This window comes from Mercenaria mercenaria, chromosome 1 (genome assembly GCF_021730395.1).
Source record: "Mercenaria mercenaria strain notata chromosome 1, MADL_Memer_1, whole genome shotgun sequence".
Taxonomy (NCBI): domain Eukaryota; kingdom Metazoa; phylum Mollusca; class Bivalvia; order Venerida; family Veneridae; genus Mercenaria; species Mercenaria mercenaria.
Window position 1 is genome coordinate 74572885 of NC_069361.1, and position 20529 is coordinate 74593413.

The 20529-nt window shown below is 35.7% G+C and overlaps 2 protein-coding genes across 3 annotated transcripts in view; both read right to left on the bottom strand.

Moving 5' to 3' along the window:
* Window positions 1-1869: 1869 nt before the first annotated feature.
* LOC123545492 (uncharacterized) lies at window positions 1870-9848 on the bottom strand. 2 transcript variants are annotated; one of them, XM_045331818.2, is made up of 6 exons: window positions 9746-9848; window positions 6339-6483; window positions 5146-5173; window positions 4202-4411; window positions 3217-3332; window positions 1870-2467 (listed from the first exon to the last, which is right to left on the bottom strand). In XM_045331818.2, the coding sequence occupies exons 2-6, from the start codon at window positions 6477-6479 to the stop codon at window positions 2312-2314; spliced, it is 651 nt and encodes a 216-aa protein (XP_045187753.2). In that variant the 5' UTR covers window positions 6480-6483; window positions 9746-9848; the 3' UTR covers window positions 1870-2311. The 2 variants fall into 2 exon arrangements, with proteins under 2 accessions (XP_045187753.2, XP_045187752.2); XM_045331817.2 differs by having other exon boundaries at window positions 9609-9822.
* An 8336-nt stretch (window positions 9849-18184) lies between these two features.
* Window positions 18185-20529, bottom strand: part of LOC123533801 (uncharacterized) — a 52567-nt gene continuing 50222 nt past the window's right edge. The window contains exon 6 of the mRNA XM_045315681.2: window positions 18185-20050. Coding sequence (XP_045171616.1) covers window positions 19895-20050 — 156 coding nt within the window. The 3' untranslated portion in view covers window positions 18185-19894. The remainder of the gene's footprint in view (window positions 20051-20529) is intronic.

Consider the following 20529-nt stretch of genomic DNA (forward strand, 5'->3'; position numbering starts at 1 on the left):
TCGGCTTAAGCGGAACTCTATTACACATATGTTGAATGGATTCCATGATCCCAAATGACCAGAAAATATAACAACACTGAATCCAAGTACGGGGAGACTTTTTATAGCTGCCAAACAGCACTTAAAGATTGCTGTTGTGATAGTTAATAAAATCTGTAAAAAGCTCCTTTAGAAGCAAAAAAAATGCATAGAGTAAGTTTGGCATGAAAGATTGAGTATCTTCATATACAAAAGTAAGTCTAGCAGAAAAATCTGAATATCTTCATTTACACAAAGTATGTTTGCTAGAAAAATCTGAATATCTTCATTTACACAAAGTGTTTGCCAAAAAAAATCGGAATATCTTCATTTACACAAAGTGTGTTTGCTAGAAAAATCTGAATATCTTCATTAACACAAAGTGTGTTTGCTAGAAAAATATGAATATCTTCATTTACAAGAGTAAGCTTTTTAGAAAAATCTCAGTATATCATTTTGCATATAGTAAGTTTGGTAGAAAATCTTAATATCTTCATTAATACAGAGTAGGTTAGATAGATTCACTTACACAGAGTAAGTTTGGTAGAATAAACTGAATATCTTTATTTACAAGAGTAACTTTCGTAGAACTGTTTAATCTTCATTTACACAAACATGTGAATGTCTTCATTTACACAAGAGCCAGTTTGGTAGAAAAATCTGTATGCTTTTATCCACAGAGAGTATTTTTTTTGTTGGGTTTAACACCGCACCCACACAATTTAGGTCAAATGGCGATTTTCCAGCTGTGATGGTGGAGGAAGACCCTAGGTGCCCCTCCGTGTATTATTTCGTCACTGGCGGGCATCTGAGTAGAACCGTCGGGCTTCCATAAGTCAGCTGGAAGGCTTCCTCACATGAGAATTCAACGCCCCGCGCGAGGCTTTAACCTGCATCGGTATGGAGGGCAAGTGTTTCGAAGTAAGCGACCTTAACAACTTGGCAACGGAAGCCCCTCTCTGACCATAGTAGGTCTGGTAAAAAATCCAATTATCTTCATTTACAAGTCTTAGAGTAAATCTGGAAGAAAAATCTGAATATCTTCATCTACTGAGATTAAATTTAGTTATGCAGAGTTAAGTTTTGTAGGCAGGTCTAAATAACCTCATATACTAGTACACGGAGCAACTTTTGTAGAAAAATCTGAATATCTTCACTTATGTATACACAACAGGATTGGTAGACAATTAAATCTGGATATTTTCATTTACGCAGAGTACGTTTGGCAGGCAAACCTAAATATTTTCATATGTATGAGTAAGTTTGATAGAAATATCGGAATAATAATATGAATATCTTCATTTACAAAGAGTTAGTTTGGAAGAGAACTGACATCGTGATAAAGACCCATGCAAGGTTTCAGGAATTTAAATAAAATACTTTCTGAGTTAGGCACGTCATTAAGTGAAAATGTGCATTTTGACTATTTAAGGGGCAATAACTGTATAAATAGGGGGCGGAGCCAGACGAAAAATAGAAGGTACATATCATGATAAAGACTCATGCAAGGTTTCACCAGTTTATATGAAATACGTTTTGAGCTAGGCGCGTCACAAGGTGAAAATGAGCATTTTGGCTATTTCAGGGGCCATAACTCTGGAAATAGGGGGCGGTGCCAGATATAAGAGATGTGCAAGTTCATATCATGATAAAGACTCGATCATGCAGATTTCGTCTATTTATCATTTTATCAATTCATCAGTTTATATCGAATACTTTTTGAGCCAGGCGCGTCACAAACCTTTTCGGACGGACGGACGCAAACACAGACAAGACCAAATCTATATGGTGGGACAAAAATCTCATATAGGCTTAGAAGATTTATTTTTTTGTATCACATACTACATATAATATACAACACAAGATCTTGGCTATGATGACGGTGATGCTAATGATGATATGTCTTGATAATTAGATTAAAAGTCAACTTTCCAGATTAAATGCCATAGGGAACTGTTTATTCATTTGAGGACCAGACAGACAACTGGTTACAACTGCAGACCGTCTGAATGTCAGCTGCATAGCTTCTTCATATGATAGAATTCAGCATCCAAAGCAGGGATCGAACCCAAAGCAGTGAGTGACAAATGATTTCCAGTCGAACTCCTTCATCATTGGGTCATTGATGTAATTTATGATGAAAATGATGACGATTATATTTCTTTTAGATATACAGCTTTTAAGCCAGCCAATTGATAGTGGCGATTCTTTTCCAGATTGATAAAACAATGCGAAATTTTCTGCGTAACATATAAGTTAATGCGCTAAGCCATTCTCTCACGGTCATGACATCCTACAGTTTTTCTGTAGACACACGTGAAGCATAATCATCCAGGCACTGTACTGCTTTTGTGATTGTGGTTACACCGCTTCCATTTTCCGTCACAATAGGGAGGTTCCATGTTAATCCATCTAACTCGTCAGGTTCCATTACAATAAATAAATGCACCTAAATGAAAACACGTAAAAAAATTAAATATGTGAATTTCTAATCGATACAAGGGTTTAGTCAGGAAGTATAAAGGGAGGTAATAAGATGTTCTAGAATAGTTAACTATAATAATCTATTATTTGTTGCGTTTTAAGTCTCCAGTCGAGGTCATGGCTTGGTGTGCCATTCTGATGACCTTTCAGCTTAAATGGCGGAGGCATATTTCCAAGTGCCTCTCCAAGAATAATTTCTGGCAAGTCAGACAATCTTCTGAGCATCGAGGATTAATAAAGCCATCAGCCATGTATGGTTGCTGTGCTTATAATTTTTGTCAATTTTAAACAATTCCAATGTCATAATTACAAAAACGGCTCAAAAAGGACTTTCGGGAAAGCATGTTATGAATCCGAGTTTGAAATTTAAGGCAGTCAACCCAGAATAACAATTGAAAATTACATATTCTTCGAGCGCATTCTTCGGTATTCTCCCGTTTTCACGGAAATCCATTTGCGCGTTGAGCTACATTTACGCCCGAAGAATCCCGAACTGCCGAACGAAAATACGTAATCATACGGAAATTGCCGAGTATTATTATAGGTGCATTGCCTATCGGAGCAGTATCATGAAAATGACTACTGTTGCGTCCTAAGACTGTTTTGCCTAGACTTTGAGGATCATTAAAGTTTAAATACAACACAAGTCTAAGCAGTGTGACATGTACATTGAAGAGTGTGAATTTTATTAACAGACAAAATATTTAGTGATACCTTTCTTTCGCCAACAACTTTAAACAACTCCAGATGAACACCACCTTTAACTCGTGCTTCCAAAGCAGCTGTCGCCTCTTTTGTCCAGATCTTAAGCAGCTCGTCTGTACTCTTACCTTCAATTTGAGAAAAATCTCATATTTACGATTCTTTAAACACATTTTTAGTAAAAAAGAGGATTGAGACTGACTGATTATTTTAAGTAATATTTCAGTTAAAAAGAGATAAAGATACCCAACCCCTCATTCATCAGAAAATATCTTGAAAGTGTCGAAAGTACTAAGTCATGTGTTTGAGATATTAAAAAAAATCTATTTCATGCCAAGTCTTAAATTTCACTTTCCGCCCGTCTGCTATATTTTTCCGTTACAGTTTCTTTTTGCTGCGGGCCTTCTTTACGATGAATGGCTCTATGGCTGTGTTTGGAGTGCCAAGCTATGGAAAACCGGTGCGCTAATTGCAAAATGTTGAATGCCAAGTAATGACTGTTAAACGGATATTGCCAAATGCGAAACAATGCCAAATGCTGTATATTTCAGTGTATGAATGAGTACTTTAAATAGTCACTGGCCTTTGTTACATAACTTGGTCTTTATCGAAATCTTTTTTGTTACTGTTTTTAAGTCAGACTGATAGAATGTTAAATGTCTTCAAATAATTAAAAGTTATATTCATAAGTTTTTTTTGAGATAGAAATCATTAATTCATAATTTTAAAGAAGTTGGCGATTAGAATTTATAATTTAGCAATAAGCATTTAATTTAGCTATTTTACATTTAGTATCTATCATTAAGTTTACATCATAAAGCATTTGTTAAGTAACATTTAGCATTAAGTAATTGACATTTAGCATTGAATAATTGGCATTAAGAAATCGGCATTTAGCATTGAATCTTTGGCATATGACAATTAGCATGGCGCATCGGCCTTCCATACATTTTATTTCTGTCTTAAGCCTAAAACATACAAATATGTGATTAAATACCTGGATAGTTAATCGTTATGTCAAGCCAGTGTAGACATTTATCCTTCGAGATGGAGTTTGTTGATGGTTTGGTCAACTCCCCGTCAACTTTCAACATTTCAGCAAACTTCTCATAGGGCTTCAAAGATTTGCAAGTGACATCGATGTTTCCCAGTTTTGCAAGCCCCGCTACCATACGCTCGAGTCCAATAATGTTAGAAACTGCAAATACTGAAAGAACAGAACTAATTCAAGTCAGATGATAACTTTTAACAGTAAAAGAAGTGAAATAATTATGGCTTCCAGAGTGACAAGTAGGCACCTTGGTCGAATCACCGACCTCCCACAAGTTATACAGATTCGTGAAATCGTGCAATTTCGGTGCAGTTGCCACGCAGTCTTCGCAAGCTTTCCACGGAAATCGCACGACGCCCTTACGGCTTCCGTGCAGAGGCTGCGCGGAGAAGATAGTCCGAAGTGTATAAACTTCTCCTAATCTGCCTCAACTGCAACCACAGGTATGCCGCTCTGAGTCTTAGTGGTACTATCATTTCAATAATAAAAACATGCCGCAGATGGCCAATGTAAATAAGCATCTGAAAAATATTTTGCCCATATGAAGGCCGCCGCAAGGAAATGGTGCGGCCGCTGTAGGGTTGTCGCGCGATGATTGCCCAATATTCGTGCGATTTCACGGGTACTGCACAGGCAGTGAGTGTCAACCTTGTGGAAGCTGTGCGAGGGCCATGCGAAATTTCCACGAGTCTACTATCTCCGTACGATTTCTTTTGGGCACGAGCGCGGCCTCCTTACGGTGCCCTTGCGGGGATTGTGCAATGCCACATGCGACATGTCTACGGGCTACGGGCTTACGATTTTTTCAAATTTGTATAAATTTTTATTTCCTTTACTTTGATTGGGATTCTTTAATTGTGTTTGTTCTAATTATTAATGTCCCTGTTTACCTGCCACAATCTTCGCTTCACCAGTCACCTGAAATTTGAAAGAAAAAGAGTCGCATTCAAAGTATGAAATAATTCATGAATAAATAAAGCTGTAAAATGTGCCGGAATAAGATTGTGATCCTTTTTTTTTAATTGCTTAAATACTTAAACGCAAATTCATTTTAAATTACTCATTTTAAACAATTTGTACTGACGAGAGGTCCTTTAATAAGCTTACACAATGAACGTTTGAAGAATTTTATTCGATAAAATCTTATATTTAGAAAGTATAATGACCTACATTTTAGAACTTATGACTAAAAAAAAGACACGGATCACTAAACATAATAAAATCAATGGATGACTTTCTATACTTAGGTTTACTGCATTTAACACGTGTAACAGAAGTTCGATATCTCGACTCCATACTGATTTATGCCCTTGTAATGTGACATGCAATATCAGAGTTGATGTATATTGATATACCCCTTTATCTGTACCAAATCAACCAACCCCCCTCCCCCCACCCCCATATTTTTAAATATCTGACATCGGATGTGTTCTATCTGTTCATAGTTTAATGACCTTTTCAAAAATATAGATATAACAAATAGAACAGGTACAAACCCTTAATACAGTAGTTTACTGAATAAAATTCCATATATATTACCTTAGAAATAAAGAAGTTTATCTCATTACCTTTACAGATTTATGATTCTTTGCCACATTTTGCTTTGAACATGAATTATGTGTATTTCTTGTTAAATCCTATTTTTGATAATTGTTTTGTCAAGTACTTGTCATAAGTTAGAATATTGATTAGCCAGGTAGAAAATATTATTGAATACATTGTACGTATGTGATTACCTCCCTTTTATTTCTCTAACTGTCAAAGTTCATGTGTGATATTGAAAGTAGGGAGCTTTTAATCATGTAAACAGGTATAGCATCTTTTGAGATAGTTTCTTTATTTAAAAAAAGAGCAAAATCCTTATATAGATCTTTAATAATAATAAAAAAGACTTGCAACACACACACACACGCACGCACGCACGCACGCACGCACACACACACACACACACACACGTACGCACGCAAAAAACCCCAACAAAAAACACAAAATAAAACCAAGTATGCAAAAGGATTCACGCGAAACATCTTTTAACCTACAGAATGGTACAAAATTACATACGTTAAACTTGTGGAGTACATACCTTAAACTTGTGGACGCATTTTGATGAGGACGAGTAACCGCCAAGAAGAGCCTGCACTTTTTTCGCTGTTCCAGGTAAGTCAATTCCACGCTGCTCACCCATATTCATATCGATCGTAAAAAGGTATAAACGGGGTTCCATTTTTCTGAGATAAATAAGAGAGATCAATGTTTAAATTAATAGTAAAATAATACAAACTGTTTAAACAGTAAAAAGTACATTTACTGAGATAAGTTTGGGTTTGGGCACCCGTTTGAAAGTGGGACCTGCCAGGGCTGTAAAATGAGCGCATGAAAAATGAGGAAATCAGAAAAATAAATCTATGAAGGGATAAAGCATTTTTCTCGTGTTATAACATCTACATGTTCAACTGGATAGTAAAAGAAGTTTACACACATACGTACTGAATGACGAACATACAGTCAACTAATTCACTCACTATATACCTCCCTGGTCTTCAAGACCAAGGGTATATTGATGAATACACATGAAAAACTTACATACCTATAATATTATAATTTTTAGAGCTATTTGTGATAAAGTTATTTATATTAATAAAATTCATTCAATATAGGGTATTCCAAACCATAAAACACAGAGACTTATCGTAAACTCTCTTCACTGGAAGTGAAGAATTTGTTTAAATCTAGAGTGAACTTTTATTGTTGAGTGTACATCGTTTTTCAGTCGTGTCCATGGCACGTTATTTCAGGTAAATGAAAAAGTGATGTATATACACCGTAAGTGAATATGACGTTGTTTGATTACTGTACCGTCTTTTAATTCACTCTTTGGTTCCGTGAACAATACTTAAATTGTAATATGAAAAAAAATCCGTTCACGTTCCCATGTTCCATTTAAACATGGAAAGTTTACGTCACTTCGACATATTACTTGGCGCCGAGTGAGAGTGCTACCAAATTTTACCTACTATTTTATAGGATCAAAATAATATAATAGAACAGTGTTGCACTTAAGGGGACGCATACTTTGAAATTAGAAAAAAGTGGGTGGGGTATGATAAAATTTCCCTGCAAAAAAGCACAAGGTTTTGGTACATGAAATGGATACTGTTTCAACTGTTATAAGTACACAAAGGATTGCTCACTAAAATAAAAATGAGAAAACTGAAACAAGAAAGTTATTGTTGAATTACATAAGACTTACTGTGTACATTCAAAGTCAACAATTAAGACTTTTTGGTGCGAAAATAATAGTGCTTCACCTTGTCCAAACATTTATCAATGTCCTACAGATTCTAATTTAAAGAAAGAATGTGAAATATGGTCACTGTCTTGCTTTTCATTTCGCATATGTAAGCTAAAATACATTATTTAGTTTGTTTACTAAGTAGTGCATAAGAAAAGGTACGGTGGTCAAGGAATGCCACATTCCAAAACTAAAAGAGTATATTCCCCTTAATACATTAAACATTTATCGTTACAGAAGTCTAGTGGCTTACAATAAGGGCCTAGAAATGTTGCCATTATTAATGTTTAACTTGGTATTCATGAACTACAATGCACTTAAATATCAAAACACATTCAACAAACTTTTGAAAATGTATTGTCTTAAAAATCCCTAAAATAAGGTATGAAATTTGGTTGAGAGGTCCAATCAATGTGTATATGTGCAAAAGTAACATTCTAATCTTGTTCACAAAAGTTACTAATACACAGCAGGCATGTCAATGATCAAAACTGGACGAATATACAATTATCCTCACTTTAATGTCATTTATAATTTGTCCTTGAATTCTCCACCATACTTTTCATAATTCTGTTTGCACGAGTTGCACGAGAATGCTGTCATTCACGTAAAAAATGGGGTCAAATAAGTTGTAAATGCAATATCATCTAAACGTAATTAATGGATTATGCAGTTCAAGATAAACTTTATCTCATAACGTAACGAACATGTATAATGTTGTAACAACAACTTTACTTACACTGATTTAAGTAGCAGTCGGTCTATAAGTGATTTTATTGATTTGTTATTGTTGTCAAAAAGTATAACGGAAGTGCCTCACAACTGAAGCGGAAACCAGTTTGCTGCGCAAAGTAGTCCAATGTAAGTAATATTTTTTGACAAATGTCCACAGATATTAATAATTTTCTAATATTAAAGACGAATATCTGGATAGGATTCATTATTTGATAAAAAATAATAATCATCAACATGTTTTTTTGAAAATCGTACACGTGCTGACACCTCAGTTGTCTCCCGTTGTTTATTAGAGTTACCTTTCGTCCGGCGCAATAATACATTTGCAGTGAATCGCCGAGAAGACGTGGGAAAATTAAAAACAATGTAAATAAACTAAAATTAAACACCTTTTCAAGATGAATTTCAAGTGGTCGTCATTATGCATTTAACCCGCCTGACCTGTGTAGCATCTTAGATATCTGTTCTAAGGTATTTATTGTGTAGAATGTCATGTTATGCCCTTGCAATGCTAATCCCACTCTGATTTTTTTGTTTACATTTTTATCAATGAGAAATATGGCGTGCATCCCGAGCTGAAATGACGTGGCGTTCAATTTTTACATGTTTGAGCAAACCTGGTGTGTTAGAAAGAAAATCTCATCCCTTCAACATTATTTGGAACACTGTTATTGTAAAAAACCTGTTTTTTCCTTATACAAAAGCTTAATATTTTGTGTTGAATGTACTTTCACAAAGACCTCTGTTTTCCTATTACATTCATAGTACCACATCCTTATCCACAAAATACTGAATATTACAGGTGTCCATCAGTATTATATCAGTTTAGGAATATGTTTTTTTATTTTCCCACCATCGATTTCTTGAATATGCACCCCTTCCGCATTTCTGTATGAACTGTGAATGTAGCAATATGCGTCCCCTTAACTCGCACATTTTGATTCTATTATTGGGCGTGAAGAATTATTCACTAGACGTCTACTCACTCCTAGATTATTTTGCGGGACGTGTTCCTACTTCCCGTATTTTAACACTGTTAAAACACGACTACGCGTTGACGTTACGTCGATATTCTGAGCCATACACGCGCCATGATAGAGTGCTTTACTAATCAATCTATGTTTACATAGAATACATATAAGAACTGAAATTATATATAGCAGAACAACGTTTACACTTATCTCAACAATACAAATCGGTTATACGCCGCGCAGTGTAAAATTCACTCGAGCTACGTGAAATTATTCCGCAAACGTATAACCTCGTCGTGTTGTTCCGAGGTGTCTGAAAATGTTCTGCTATCTATTATTTCTTAATTGATCTTACGTTTTCTTTGCGTCCTCTGCCTTCTGTTGAGCCATATTTTTATTTTAAAAAATGCGTTATTTGTCCGTTAGTTAAATTTCGTAAACTTCCTGTGAATACACCGTGATAAGTGTTTACTGAGCTACTTTTATTTTTACCTGCTAGTACATAAATACCAATCAAGAGTAAAATTGAAAATATAAAAGAACCTCAACAATGTGAATTTTAAAGCAAACTATAAAAAACGGCGACTGAATCAATATATATTATATATATATATATCAAGTGGAAAATATATATAACTTATAGGTGAAAAATCGGGACAGAGCAGACTGGCCTGTGTGTCTGTATACTCTTGTGTAGAATCAGTGGAAAAGGATGAAACACGTTTTTTGTGTGTAAAATGGCTGAAAATACCGTAACTAGATGTGTGTCCATAGGACACAAGTTCCCCCCTCCTGTCACTGTACATGGTTTCGTAACTCTAGGTGAACTATTTTAACAAGATGTTTGCAAGAACGTGAGGTGTATTTTTCACTTAATGTGGCCTAGCTGAGTGAAATCCCAAAAAGAACACAACGTGCACAACTTCACATGCTATAAAACAATCTTCTAATATTTTACGATTCCAGGTCTTGTTCATGTCGAGATATATGGGACACATTTTTTTAATTTTTTGACTAAGTCAGGGCCATAACTCTGGTCTTGCAAAGAGAAATAGAAAAACACCTCAGGTACACAAATTCACATGCAGGATAATATTCCTACATGATTTCATGACTCTATGTGAAATATTTTTAAAATATATGCAACACAAACTTTTAAGCACTTTATATGTATTTTTCACTATGTCAAGGACCATAACTCCAGTCTGGTTGAATGAAATCGCAAACAAAACACTATGTGTGCAACTTCACACGCTGTAAAACAATCCCCTAAAGTTTTATGACTCTAAATCAAATATTTTTAAGATACATGCGACACAAACTTGTATCATATCCATGCATATTTTTGACAATCAAGGGCCATGACTATGGTCTAAATGATTGAAATTCGGAACAAAATCCCAGGTGAACAACTTCACATGCTGAATAATAATAATATTCCTATAAATGTTTCATGGTCCTAGGTCATATATTTTTTGAGATATGCGAGTCACAACCTTTTATGCCTTTTTATCGAATCTTGAAAGCCATTGGCTCCAGAACTCTCTCGTAAATTAATCAAAACTGTGACCTTGATCTTTGCCATACTGATCCTCAAAAGAAGAGGGTTCTTTTACTGACAACACTGGTAATCATACTACAAAGTTTGATGACTGGAGGCCAAAGCAATCAGGAATCCCATTCATACTAGCATCCATGTGTGTAAAAAATATACCCAGGCCCGGATTTTAAGGGGTAAGGGGGCACTGCCCCTCGAAAATTTTGAAATACAGTATGAAATTTTTTTTTTTGGTACAGGAGTGGACAACCCCGCCCCCCCCCCCCCCCCCCCCCTACCCCCATTTTAGGGAGGTCTGCGGCTTTCCAGGCCTGATGCACCCTCTTTTTCAAGGTGGATATAATGATCTTAGGCATGAAAATGTTTACTACATTAAGTATAATAGCTAGTCTATCATGATACATATACCTTAATTCAAACAGCACAAAGTTTCCTTTTGAAAAAAATGTACTTGGTCAATTAATATTAAAAGTAATTTGATACTGCTGTCGCTTCAAGTTATATTTTATAATTACCATTGTCAATAGACACACTGGAAATTGTAATCTGATCAAAAACAGTCAGACCATATTTACAGTAAAACTTGTTCTAAATGCGATCTCCAATTAAAGATCTTAACATTAAAACCGGTTTTGAAATGTCATCATTGTTTCTTTATGTTTCATCATTAATTGTGTTTGAGGGACTTAAATTACAATGCATTAATAAAGAACAATATATGTAGGACTAAATTTGACATTAATTTCTATACATGTTTTATTTTAATCAAATGTAATTAGTGTTTTTAGTTGTTTTACCGAAGATCTCTCAAACCTTCTGTTTTCTATAGTTAGAATATTTAATGGTTTTGAATATCTTTTTGCAAGAAGTTAACCTGTATCTGGAAAACAGGGATAGCTTGTTTACAAGCGTCACTTACTAAACTGAATTTGTGTCCATACATAGGACACTGATGTTCCCACATATTGTCTTTTAGTCGTCACTTGTGTGTTACTTATTGACAATGCAAACTTAACTTAACATTCATCTTACCTTTGGGAAGTGTACCTGACCGGCTGGATGGGGAAAAAGGGAAATAGGGCAAGATAATAGAAAACATTATCAAGAAACACAGTATAAAAGAAATTGAAAGAGTCAATATCTCAACCCAAACTAAAGCTATTGAACGGAAAGCAAAGTATGACGCAGCCTGTCTACAGGCATCTGCGTAACAAAGTTCGCTAATCTAACATCCACTTTTTTGAAAACCTGGTTAAAAATATAAAAGAACTTAAACAAAGCGGACTGAATCAATATAAATTATATACATGTATATGGGTGGAAAAATGGACCCTGGGTCATGACTTGAACAATCTTAGTAAAGGACCACTAGACAATGCCACATGTAAAATATCTAAGCTTTGTACCTTTCGGTTTCAGAGAAGAACATTTTTTTTTATGTTTTTCCAATAGAACTCTATGTAAATTCAAGGGACCATGGGGTGGAACCAATATTGATCCTGGGATCATAACTTGAACAATCTTGGTAGAAGTCCACTAGACATTGCCACATAAAAAATATCTAAGCTCTAGGTCTTCAGGTTTCAGAGATGATTTTGAAATTTACAATATAGTCATATAGGGAAAATAAGCCCCGCCCCCTGGCGACCCACCCCAAAAAACATCTCCCCAATTTTTTTACCTATTCTTTAAACAATAGCAGTCATCTTCTCATTATAGACAAATGTTCTATAAAGTTTGACTGCCACATGCCAAAGTATCAGAAACATCCTTACCACAGGTATTTAAATATCCAATGAATTTTGAAGGCAAAAGGCTGAAACATTCATCAGTTAATAAATCAAAAGTGTCTCTAGACTCTGTGACCTTGACCTTTGACATACTGATCCTTAATAAAGTAGGAGAGTTCATTTAAAGACCACTGGCAATTATTTGACTGTTGAAGAACAAAGCATGCGACAAAATGTTTCAAGACCCCTAAATCTTTAAACAAAACCATAGGTGCACAATAACAATTTCCTGAGTTTTGATAACTTTAGGTCAAAAGCTTTTTGAGATATGCAGAACATAAATTCTGATAGACAGCTGGACAAACATATGTATGGACAAAAGCAAATCTTAAGACTACAAGTCCCTCCTCCATATGCATCAAAGCAAGTAAGGCACAAAAATGAGGATTGGATACATTGGTCAGTTCAGTAGGCAACATTTTAGAGGGTTCTACTGTACAATGTAAATAAAATGTTCTAATAAAACTTTCTGCTTTTTTGTGTAAAATTTATGACAAAATTGAGAACACAGATTATCAAAACAGCAAGTCACAGTAAAGGTGACTGGCAGTAGTCTAATATGTTTGGCTATTAATATTTGGTTATGTATAAAATGTGAACTCTTAATGTTTTTCAATTTGAAAAAAAAAAAAAACAACAACACTGCAATATTTGTGGAATATGGGCCCAAATCAAAAGATTAAATCGGTACTCCCTCTAATTTCAAACCAAAATCCAGAAAATTTTCACAGATGTTATAAAACTCATGACAATTAATCTAAAACATCTTTAATTAAGAAAAATTATCAAAACCCTGACTAAATATGTTTTACTGTATCTTTGGTTACTGATAAAGTTTATTTCCTTCCATTTTTTGTGCAGGCCCCTTGTGAGGCTTAACCACATTTACATTTCTCCTCACTGGTGTAACTGGGGTCTAGGAACATCCTCACAATGATAAAATGTAGAGCATAATACATAAAAATCTTTACAAGAGATTGTTTTTCAAGATAGTGTTTCCCAATACACATTGTATTATACAATATGTGAGCACAATACAAAGATCTGATGGGAGAAGATTGTTAAGCAGTAAAATGTTTGTGATACAGGAATATTAGTCTATATAGAACTTGGGACCCCAAGGGTAGGGCCTCTTTTCACCCAAGGGGCATAATTTGAACAATTTTGGTAGAGGACCACTTGGCAATGCAACATACCAAATGCTAAAAGCCTAAGCCTTGCAGTTTCAGACATGAAGATTAAAAAAAAAAATCTTGTATGTCTATGTAAAACCTGGGACCCCAGGGCGGGCCTCTTTTCACCCCAGGGTAATAATTTGAGCAATCTTGGTAGAAGGCCACAAGGCAATGCTACATACCAAATATATGAATATATAGACAAAATACGGACAGACATAGCATCCTGTTTTGTATCTGACATTACTGATGACACTGAAACACAACCATCAATGGAGGACTGCCTAAACTGTTTTACTCCAGTGACACCAGAAGAAGTGAAGCATATTATATAGGCATCTCCATGTAAGTCATGTGAATTAGACCAAATGCCAACTTGGCTTTTAAAGACATGCCTTGACGAGCTCCTTCCGGCTTTGACAAAAATTATCAACACATCACTGGAAACCCCGTATGTTCCAAAAGAATTTAAAAAGTCTCACGTTAGACCTCTTTTGAAAAAAAAAAAGGCCTTGATTCCAATGAACTAAAGAACTACAGGCCTGTTTCAAACCTACCTTTTGTTTCAAAAGTACTGGAAAAAGTAGTAGATAAACGCATTGAGTGCCACCTGACTTCGAAGAACCTACATGAACAGCATCAGTCTGCATACAGAAAGCATCACTCGAAAGAAACTGCACTTCTCAAAGTTCAAAATGATATTCTTCAATCCCTGCATCAAAATGAAATCACAATCTTGGTAATGCTTGACTAAGGATCAGCTGCGTTTGATGCTATTGACCATGAAACGTCGCTTAAACGCTTCGAAAAGGACTTCTGGATCATTGGCAAACCACTACAGTGGATGACTTCTTATCTGAATGACCGCTACCAAACAGTCTCAGTAAATGGCGAACTATCTACTCCAGTCCATATGAAATACAGTGTACCACAAGGATCTGTCCTAGGACCGAAAAACTACATCATGTACACAAAACCTGTTGGTTCAATCTGCAGAAGCCATGGACTGAATCATCACTTTTATGCCGGTGACTCACAACTATACTTATCGTTTAAGCCAAAAAATATTTCCCATCAACAAGCAGCCCTATCTCGGATTGAAATCTGTCTCAACGACATAGTCTCTTGGATGCATCAGAACATGCTGAAGCTCAATACTGACAAAACTGAGGTAATTTTGTTTCACACAAATCACACAAAAATACCCAAAGATATCTGCGTGAAAGTAGGACCCTCTCAGATTAAACCATCAATTTGTGTGAAGAATCTTGGTGCTAGAATGGATTCAAACATGGTCATGACACAACATGTTAACACTCTCTGTACAGCTAGTTACGTACAACTTTGGCAAATTGGCCACATCAGGCAGCATGTCACAGCTGATGCTACCAAGTCTCTTGTGAACTCTCTGGTTACATCGAAAGCAGACTGTAACTCACTGCTGTATGGAATTTCCAAAGACTCCTGCAAAAACTTCAATGTGTACAAAACACAGCAGCCTGCATCATAACCAGGATTCCAAGATACAATCACATCAAGCCGGTCTTGAAGGAGTTGCACTGGCTTCCGGTTCAGCACCGCATTGAGTTCAAAATCTTGACACTTGCATACAAAGCCATGCACAATGTATCTCCTAAGTACACTGTCGATATGCTGGACATGTACAAGCCTCGAAGAGACTTAAGGTCAGCAAATGGCCCGGTGTCTTTGGTTGTACCGAGGAGTCGAACGGTAAAGTATGGTGACAGAAGTTTCAAGCATGCAGCTCCAAAGCTATGGAATGCCCTCCCAGCAAGCATCAGAGATTCAAGCTCACTGTCCGCATTTAAAAAATCTTTCAAAATGCATCTCTTTCACATATGTTATAAATAAATAACAAAATCTGAAATACTGTTGAAAATGGCGTTAAACCAAATCACATTCACACATGTTATAAATAGATAACAAAATCTGAAATACTGTTGAAAATGGCGTTAAACCAAAAACCATGAAAGGTTTGTTTCGTGTTGAGAAAGGGGTTGGTCTCGTAATGTAATTTAACATTGAACATAATTAATTTTATGGATGATCTTGTTTTAATTACTTTTCATTTTAATCTTTTACCAATATATTTTCATGTATGTATGTGTATGTATGTGTTCTTTATGTTTTTGTAAAGCACTTTTGAAGGTACATATTTTGTATGAAAAGAGTGCTATAGAAGTTAGGTATAATAATAATATCAAAGGCCTAGGTCTTGTGGTTTCAGAAAAGAAGATTTTTAAAGTTTTTTTTTCCTATATAAGTCTTTCAGTTGCCATGGCAACCAGAGTTGTGTGTGGAATTCAATGCCTTAAACAAATTTGAAAGGTGGCCACCCAAGGATAATTCCAGTGGTTAGGTGTAAATCTGCCCAGAGGTTTTCTAGAAGATCTGTTTAGAATTGTTGACTGACGGACAATGCACAACAGACATCAAGCAGTCACAAAAGCTGACCATGAGCATTTGGCTCAGGTGAGCTAAAAATGTTGACACAGGACAATGGACACCAGACCAGTCACCTCTACTAATAGAATAACAGGAACAAAGTTCAAATGCGCTAAAAAAAAGTGCCATTGGTGGTCCTTTATCTCTCACTGGAACATCATTGCCAATAACTCAAGGTCCAATTCATAAAATATGGTTTAGATAAGGCCTAGGTCTTGTGGTTTCAGAAAAGAAGATTTTTTTAAAGTTTTTTTTTCCTGTATAAATCTTTCAGTTGCCATGGCAACCAGAGTTGTGTGTGGAATTCAATGCCTTAAACAACTTTGAAAGGTGGCCACCCAAGGATAATTTCTGTGAAGTTAGGTGTAAATCTGCCCAGTGGTTTTCTAGATTTTTTTAGCATTGTTGACCGACGGACAACGCACAACGGACATCAAGTGGTCACAAAAGCTGACCTTGAGCCTTTGGCTCAGGTGAGCTAAAAATGTTGACACAGGACAATGGACACCAGACCAGTCACCTCTACTAATAGAATAACAGGAACAAAGTTCAAATGCGCTAAAAAAAAGTGCCATTGGTGGTCCTTTATCTCTCACTGGAACATCATTGCCAATAACTCAAGGTCCAATTCATAAAATATGGTTTAGATAAGGCCTAGGTCTTGTGGTTTCAGAAAAGAAGATTTTTTTAAAGTTTTTTTTTCCTGTATAAATCTTTCAGTTGCCATGGCAACCAGAGTTGTGTGTGGAATTCAATGCCTTAAACAACTTTGAAAGGTGGCCACCCAAGGATAATTTCTGTGAAGTTAGGTGTAAATCTGCCCAGTGGTTTTCAAGAAGATTTTTTTAGCATTGTTGACCGACGGACGACGCACAACCGCTATCAAGTGGTCACAAAAGCTGACCTTGAGCCTTTGGCTCAGGTGTGCTAAAAATGTTGACACAGGACAATGGACACCAGACCAGTCACCTATACTAATAGTTTAACAGGAACAAAGTTAAAGTGTGCTAAAAAGAAGGGTCATTGGTGGTTCTTTATCTCTCATTTGAACATCATTGCTCCTAACTCAAGGTCCAATTCATTAAAAGATGTATTTACCTATGTTAAACACATTCTCACATGGATTCACATACAAAGTTTAGTATACAAATGTGTAGTAATACCAGTGGCACACTGCATATAAATGTTTCATGGAAATTGTTACTAAATCAAGAGAACATAACTCATCAATCCAAAGTATGATCACAACAGTTATGTACTCTTTATGGACTTTCATGATAAACTTGTAATTTAAACATGATTTAAGCATTCATTGAGAAATAAATTTGCTAGAGACTGTTAGTGGTAAAATATTGCATCGTTTGATATCTAAAGAGGACTTAACTCTCAACATACTAATTTGATCCGCCCCTTATTTTAACTTGGAAGAGATTTTATTGCTAAAACACATTCTATGTATTCTGATCTGACCTATTATAAATCTAAAACAGATTTTATAGATATACACATTCTGTACAAGTATGAATAGGACTGGTGAAGCCATCATGGTGCAAAGTGAAACCAGACTGGCAAACTATCACAATATATGTCCGTCACAGCAAGTTACCTTTTACTCTATATAATACTCTACTTATTGAGCAGACTAGTTGTCAGATTTCTTTATTTTAACTTAAACATATGTCCAAGACTTGGCCAACATAATGATAAATGTTTTGGATAAGATCGCTGAACACTGGTTAAGAACTGCTTAAATTATTATGTGGAAACTGTCAATTTTTGCATTTCTAAGTAATTTAAGACCTTTTACTCCAGAGTGTCTTTGAGTATCTGGCTGGTTATCAAACTTGTCTAAGACATTCTATCTATAAACAATGCGACCAAGTTTTGTGAACATTGGATAAAAACTACTTAAGTCAGAAAGTGTCAGAAAGCAAACAATGAATAGAGGTATTTTCATTTTTATTAGGTTTAACATCACACCAACACAATTATTGGTCATATGGAGACTTTCCAGCTTTGATGGTGGAGGAAGACCCCAGGTGCCCCTCCGTGCATTATTTCATCATGAGTGGGCACCTGGGAAGAACCACCGACCTTCCATAAGCCAGCTGGATGGCTTCCTCACATGAAGAATTCAACACCACGAGTCTGAATAGTGGTATGGAACCTTTGCAATGCAAGTCAGTTTATCATGGTGAAGTTTCAATCCATTCCCACAAATACTGAGATACTGGCTTACATACAATTCTTAACCAAATCGAGAAGCCGATGTGGACGCCGACGCATGGGCGAGTCCAATAGCTCTACCTATCCTTTGAATAGATGAGCTTATAAAATCATTGTCATTCAGATGTGCATTATTACATAATTCCTTTGCATCTGAACTCCACAAAATGATTTTATTCAATGACAAAACACTGTTTGGGATATATTTTTCTTAAATAGCAATATGAGCCGTGCCATGGGAAAACCAACATAGTGGCTTTGCGACCAGCATGGATCCAGACCAGCCTGCGCATCCGCGCAGTCAGGTCAGGATCCATGCTGTTCGCTAACAGTTTCTCCAATCCCAATAGGCTTTAAAAGCGAACAGCATGGAGCCTGACCAGACTGCGCGGATGCGCAGGCTGGTCTGGATCCATGCTGGTCGCACACCCACTATGTTGGTTTTCTCATGGCACGGCTCATATGATTAGTACCTTTTTAACAATTAAATTCTGAAATACATGAACTTCATCAAATCTACATTGATGACAACAAATTCTTTTATCATGTTTATTACACAAATACAAATGTAGCTCCTCATGATGTGAAAGAGGTAGACATTTAGCTGAGACAAAACTGTATAAACTGTTTTGATGGAATTCACAACATATAAAATTAATGAGAGTACTTTGTCAGAATATGTGTTCAAATACTGGATGAAAAACATGAATATCTTTATTGCACTTAGTTTGATATAAAATGTAAATCTCACAACAGGATAAGGAATAGAGAAAAAACGCTTTAAATTATCTGTAAAAGCCAGTTATAGAATGTTGATCTGATAATCCAGTTGTTAAAATTCAACAATATTTCAGTTTTGTAATGGCAAGCAATTAACCTAACCAGTGTTCCTGGATTCTGTTCCAGTACTAACCTCACCTGTTATTTGTGAGTAACTTCCAATGTCTTTTATCAAACATCACAGAGAACATACACCTAGCCCAAGGATCGAACTCAAGCCTCTGCAATCTGTAGATCTGCACTCTCTGTTGAGCTAAGCAAGCAAACTATAGGTGCTGTAGAGCTATAATGCTGACAAATAGTCCAGGTGAGTGGGAGTGGGAGATTATTTCAGGAACCAGGCAGGCACCTTGATACAGCAACAGATCTTCTCATATATGATAAATCTGTACATATAAACCATATTTTCAAACCCATGGCAGTGAAAGAAGTTAACCACCTTAGTCACAATGATGAAGATGATGATTATCACGATGATGATGATGATGATACAGTTATATATGATATACAACCAGCACCAGTGTTTTTTTATGAACCATTGGAACTAACAGAGTGCTATCTATAATCCTTTCCAAGATTCACGGAGGAACAAAATCCTATCTGTTAAATATAAGCTGATGTTGTAAGCCATCCTCTTCATGTCTTCCTACAAAGTTTCAGATGATACGCGTGAAGAATAATCGTCTAAACACTGTATAGCTTGACAGACGATGGTGACACCATTTCCATTCTCCTTCATAACAGGGAGATTAAATGTCAATGTATCTAGTTCATCTGGTTCCATTGCAATGAACACATGTACCTACAGGAAACCAAGTACAAAATTTTAAAACAAACACATTAAGAGAAGTTCTCATGTTTTCATTTAATAGAAAAAGTGCAAATTATCGACTTGTGTAAGAATTCACTCTTCATTTCAATAACTGCCAGAAGTGTCAAAATTCCAAACATTGTACGCTATTCACAAAAACACAGTCTAACACGTTCAACTGTACTGTAAAAGATAACTTACACATTTTTAATATGTAAAACATGAAGATTAACTTGTGAAAGTTCAAAAAAAAAGTTATTAGACAATTTTAGCAGACAACAATTATTATAGTATAAGGATTCATTACACATACACACATGAAATTGCAGCCTTTTAATATACAATATTAAAAAATCAAGATTACTATTCAATCAATTACAACTGACTAATTTCTGTGGATTTCACGGTTAAGTCAATCCATAAATTCATTTCAATCAAAACAGAAAAATTCCCATTCATTTTATGTCCCG

What these genes read in the sequence shown, in the direction of transcription:
- LOC123545492 (XM_045331817.2), bottom strand. Translation starts at nt 9,643, where the DNA reads ATGGCTCAACAGAAGGCAGAGGACGCAAAGAAAAC. An exon ending in CATAACGATTAACTATCCAG is followed by an intron (nt 3,333 to 4,201) that starts GTATTTAATCAC and finishes CTCAAATTGAAG; the next exon opens with GTAAGAGTACAGACGAGCTG. An exon ending in AAGTTGTTGGCGAAAGAAAG is followed by an intron (nt 2,468 to 3,216) that starts GTATCACTAAAT and finishes GTTTTCATTTAG; the next exon opens with GTGCATTTATTTATTGTAAT.